This window comes from Phaseolus vulgaris, chromosome 4, assembly GCF_051622355.1.
Source record: "Phaseolus vulgaris cultivar YP4 chromosome 4, ASM5162235v1, whole genome shotgun sequence".
Taxonomy (NCBI): Eukaryota; Viridiplantae; Streptophyta; class Magnoliopsida; order Fabales; family Fabaceae; genus Phaseolus; species Phaseolus vulgaris.
Window position 1 is genome coordinate 7,972,752 of NC_143501.1, and position 5,207 is coordinate 7,977,958.

The following is a 5,207-nucleotide window of genomic DNA, read 5'->3' on the forward strand; positions in this document are numbered from 1 at the left end:
ATGATCCGCTTCGGACCTGCCAGGCATAGATCCAGACTTCCCGTGTCACCGCCTCACCATGGACCCCAAGGTCAGGCCTGTCCGCCAGAGAAGAAGGAAGTTCAACAAAGAGAGGCGACAGGTAATAAAAGAAGAGACGAAGAAGTTGTTGAGCGCCGGCCACATAAGGGAGATCCAGTACCCTGAGTGGTTGGCAAACGTGGTCTTGGTAAAGAAGGCCAACGGGAAGTGGAGGATGTGTGTTGACTTCGCCGACCTCAACAAAGCATTCCCAAAGGACTCCTATCCTCTACCAAGCATTGACGCCTTGATGGACAGCGCCTCGGGCTGCAAGATGCTCAGCTTCCTAGATGCCTTTTCTGGGTATAACCAGATTAAGATGCATCTTAGGGACAAATGCAAGACAGCGTTCATGACAGAGCTGTCTTGCTACTGTTACACGATGATGCCCTTTGGGACACCTACTAGAGGCTAATGGACATAGTGCTCGCACCCATGATAGGGTGAAACGTGCAAGCCTATGTGGATGACATGGTGGTGACCTCACAGGTGAAAGACCAGCATGTGGCTGATTTGGAAGAGCTATTTACGACAATAGCTAAGTACAGACTCAAGTTGAACCCCAAGAAGTGCGTGTTCAGGGTGGAAGCAGGTAAATTCTTGGGCTTCTTACTCACCAAGCGTGGGATAGAGGCGAACCCCGAGAAGTGCGCTGCAATCCTTGCGATGAGAAGCCCAGTCTCAGTAAAGGAAGTGCAGTAGTTGACAGGGCGGATGACTGCTCTGTCCATATTTGTATCAGTTGGAGGAGATAAGGGTCACCCTTACTTACAGTGTCTGAGGAGGAACAACAGGTTCATCTAGACCAGGGAGTGCGAAGAGGTGTTCCTTAAGTTGAAAGAGTACCTAGCCAGTCCCCCAGTGTTGTGTAAACCATAGCTGGGTACTCCCCTTTGCCTATACTTCGCTGTGACGGAGCGGGCGATCAGTTCGGTCCTCGTGCAGGAGCAGGACCAAGTGTAGAAGCCTATATACTTTGTGAGCAAAATATTGCAAGGGCCCGATGTAAGATACCAGGCCCTAGAGAAGGCAGCCTTGGCAGTGGTGTTCTCAACTAGGAGACTTCGCCATTATTTCCAAAGCTTTACAGTGGTGGTGATGACAAATCTGCCTATCCGCAAGGTCCTACAGAAGCGGGACGTGGCGGGAAGGATGTTACGATGGGCAGTGGAACTTTCGGAGTTCGGTGTCCAGTACGAGCCCCGAGGTCCTATAAACTGCCAAATCTATGCAGATTTTGTGGTAGAGCTATCCTCGGCAGATGCACACCAAGAGGAAGCCAACTTCCAGTGGGTGCTCTCTATAGATGGGTCCTCTAACCAACAAGGCAGCGGGGCAGGCGTCATCTTGGAGGGACCGAATGGGCTATTGATCGAGCAGGCCCTACGGTTCGCCTTCAAGGCCAACAACAATCAGGTGGAGTACGAAACCCTCATCGTTGGCATGCTATTGGTGAAGGAGATGGGAGCGCAGAGTCTGTTGGCGAAGAGTGACTCCCTATTAGTCACTATTCAGGTGACTGGAGAATACCAGGCCAAGGACCCTCAGATGGTCGTGTACCTAGGGTACATCCAGATTTTGAAGGGGTCGTTTGCGGTGTTCGAGCTAGTGCATGTCCCTAGAGAGCAAAATGTCCGAGCTGACTTGGTAGCTAAGCTCGCCAGTTCAGGCAAGGGGGCAGACAGAGGACGGTCATACAGGAAACCCTAAAGACACCTCGAACTTTCACTGCAGATAATTTGGTGGGCGTGCACCAGGTCAGCACGACGAGAGGAGGGGCGAGGAGTCATCGGTCACTAACCCAGGAGACACTGCAGACTCCCAGGGTAAGCATATATCCAATCCTGGGGGGGAATCAATGCAGGTCTGCCTGGTCGAAGGAGGAGAAACCTGGATGACGCCTTACAAGCGCTACCTGGCTGATGGGATACTCCCATTGGAACCTGCAGAGGCCAGGAAAATCAAGAAAAATTCTGCCAAGTACACTCTCATTGTCGGAGAGCAGTTCATTCACGGGTTCACCCACCCAATCTTGGTATGTGTAAGCAGAGACCAATGCGTACGGATAATGGCAGAGCTCCACGAAGGGATATGTGGGAGTCACATCGGTGGATGATCTCTAACGTCAAAGGCCATTTGTGCGAGATACTATTGGCCAACCGTGAGCGAAGACGGCATAAGGTACGCACAGCAGTGCAAGCAGTGTCAGCAGCACGCCGACTGGCACAAGGCGCCGCCAGAGGAGCTCAGGTCGATTTACAGCCCTTGGCCTTTCTATACATGGGGAATCGATATCTTGGGACCCTTTCCTTTGGCGATAAGGTAGATGAAGTACCTCGTGGTCGCCATAAGTACTTCACGAAGTGGATAGAGGCTGAGCCAGTGGCGCAGATCACGACCCACAAGATCCAACACTTCGTGTGGAAGAATATAGTGTGCCGCTTCGGGGTACTGAAGCGCTTGGTGTCTGACAATGGCACACAATTTGCAAGTCAACAACTGGGCAAGCTATGCTCAGAAGTTGGAATAAAGCAGGTATTCGCATCAGTCGAACACCCCAGACGAATGGGCAGGTTGAGTCTTCCAACAGAGTCCTTCTCAGAGGTATGAAGAGAAGGCTCGAGAAGGCCAAAGCAACCTGGGCAGAGGAGGTTCCTAGAATTGTGTGGGCTTACCACACCACTCCCCAATCCACCACCAAAGAGACACCCTTCAGCTTGGTGTACGGGTCGAATGTGATGATTCCAGTGGAGATCCAAGAGAGCTTGCCACGCTTCCAGAACTTCGTGGCTGAAGAGTTTAACAAAGAAAGAAAGGTGAACCTGGACCTACTGGATGAAGTCAGGGAGGAAGGAAGAATTAAAGCTAAAGCATTAAAGAGAAGGGTGGAGTATAAACACAGCTCGAAGCTGAAGCCTCGTCAGTTCCAAGTGAGAACGCCTTCGCCCTCGAGTGAGAATGCCAAGGTCGAACGAAATGGTTCACCAGAGAAATCCTCCTTTGCCTTTGAGTGAAGATGAGGTCAAATACGAACTTTTCCCTTGCGTTAGAGGTCTCGGGAGTGGGAAAGGTATGTTCGCAGAGAACACCTCCCCCTGGAGTGAGAGCGCCAAGGTTGAATGAAACAGTTCACCAGAGAAATCCTCCTTCGCCTTTGAGCGAAGACGAGGTCAAATACGAACCGTTCGCTTGAGTTAGAAGTCTCGAGGGTGGGAAAGGTAGGTTCACAGAGAACACCTCCCCTTCGAGTGAGAACATCAAGAATTAACAAGTATGGTTCACCAGCGAAATCCTCTTCCGCCTTTGAGCGGAGATGAGGTCAGTTATAGGTTGTCCCTTGGGTTAGAAGTCTCGAGGGTGGGAAAGGTAGGTTCATAAAGAACACCTCCCCCCTCGAGTGAGAACGCTAAGGTAGAACAACCCAGTTCACAGTTAAATCCTCCCCTGACTTTAAGCAAGGGTGAGGTCAGTTCAAAATCTTCCCCATAGGTTAGAAGTCTCAAGGGTGAGCGGGATGATTCGTAGAGAACGCCTCCCCTCCCCTTCGAGTGAGAACACCAGGGGAAAGAAGTAAGATTTGCCATTTAAATCCTCCCTTGACTTTGTACAGCAAGGACGAGGTCAATTATGAGTTCCTCCTTAGGCTAGAAGTCTCGAGACTGGGCAGGATGGTTCGTGGAGAACACCCCCTCTCTTGAGTGAGAGCACCGTAATGGAGACAGTGTGGTCCAAAAGAGGGAGCATTCACAAATATTTCCTTGGGCCAAGAAGCTCGAAGCGGGATAGCGCGAAGTGCGCCTCCCTCTTGAGCGAGAATGCCAGGGCGAGGACAGCGCGACTCGCCGACGACATCAGTGAAGCGCCTCCTTGCTCAGTAAGAAAGGAACAAGGTCAGTTAGAAGGTCTCTCTCTCCATGTCTTATGAGGCAGGTTCGGAGAGCGACTCTCAGAAGTTCCCTCACCTTGGTGCACGAAGGTGAGGTCAGTTACAGGTTAGTATGCATACCCTCGCTGCCTATGGAAGAGCCTACGGTAGGACCAAGGTAAGTAAGCGTGCTACGTAAGGTTCAAGTGTTCTTCAAAGAAGATGTTAAAAGTGTTAGCGCGAGCTACGACAGTGAACAATAGAACACGAAGACTGAAAGTTAAGACGAGATAAAATAGCAGCGTTTAACGAGTTAAGACCAAGAAAACAGCTCAAGCAGTTAAGATTCCAAAGCAAGTAATAGATCAGATGGGTGAAATCAGAGACAATTTATAAATATGATTGTCCATACAAGTTAAGCAATAAATCCCCTATGTGTTTAAGAGGGACGGGCAATGGGCACAAGCTGCCCATCAACAACCCGCTTCAGCGTGGATAAGGGAGTAAGGTCCCACTCAGGGTGCACACAGGCAATTTGAGCTAGGGCGTCCTCGAACCCTCCTCCGTAGCCATCTGTGGCATCTTCAAGGAGCTTTGCCTCATCCTTCTGGAAGTGCTCCGTTTTCTCAGCATGCTCTTTCTCCAATCTACCCAGTTGGACTTCTCGGGAGACGGTCCTTTCCTCCAGCTTGGCCATTTTGGCCTTGGTTGCTTCGGCCTGCTCTTCAAGCTCCACCACCCTGGTGTGCAAGGGCAGGACCTTCGATTCCAAGTCGGTATACGCTTGGCTCTTGTCAAAAATCTATTTCTTGAGGTCCTTCTCCGTTTGACGAAGGCAGCTCAACTCCCGGGTTAGCGCAGTTTCACGATGGGCAAAGGCTTGGGCTTGGGGAGCAAGTTCTTCTTTTGCTTTGACCTCCATCTCTTCTCACACTTTGGCCTCTAGCTACTCTTGGGCCCTCAACCCCGCCTAGCTCGTGAAGGCGAAGGAGTCGGCGAGGAAGTCCCCAAGGCTTAGCCCCGTGTGCTCTTCCAGGGCACCCTCACCCAAGACATCCGCGGACCTCCTCTCTTGAAATCTCTTGAGGGCATGTTGGAGAGCGAAAGGAAGCTCGGGAGCAGGCGGTACCGGAACACTCTCAGGGGCGCTCTTCCCACCACCTTCAATAGCAAGTGGCTCGTAGGGAGAGGAAGCGCTATGAGGATGCTCCCGGTAAGATGAAGGAGGGGGCTTCGTTGGAGGAGTGCGAGGTCGCCACTGTGACCACCCTTCGTCTTTTGA

At 51.4% G+C, this 5,207-nt stretch overlaps 1 protein-coding gene across 1 annotated transcript; it reads left to right on the forward strand.

Annotated features, from left to right (window-relative positions):
* The first annotated feature begins 531 nt into the window (after nucleotides 1-531).
* LOC137838220 (uncharacterized) lies at nucleotides 532-1,770 on the forward strand. Its single transcript, XM_068647475.2, has 2 exons — nucleotides 532-652; nucleotides 1,058-1,770. The coding sequence occupies exons 1-2, from the start codon at nucleotides 532-534 to the stop codon at nucleotides 1,768-1,770; spliced, it is 834 nt and encodes a 277-aa protein (XP_068503576.2).
* The last annotated feature ends 3,437 nt before the right edge of the window (nucleotides 1,771-5,207 follow it).

Coding starts and splice junctions, on each gene's coding strand:
- LOC137838220 (XM_068647475.2), top strand. CDS start 532: ATGGTGGTGACCTCACAGGTGAAAGACCAGCATGTGGCTGATTTGGAA. Junction 653..1,057: donor CGTGTTCAGGGTGGAAGCAG/GTAAATTCTTGG, acceptor AAATATTGCAAG/GGCCCGATGTAAGATACCAG.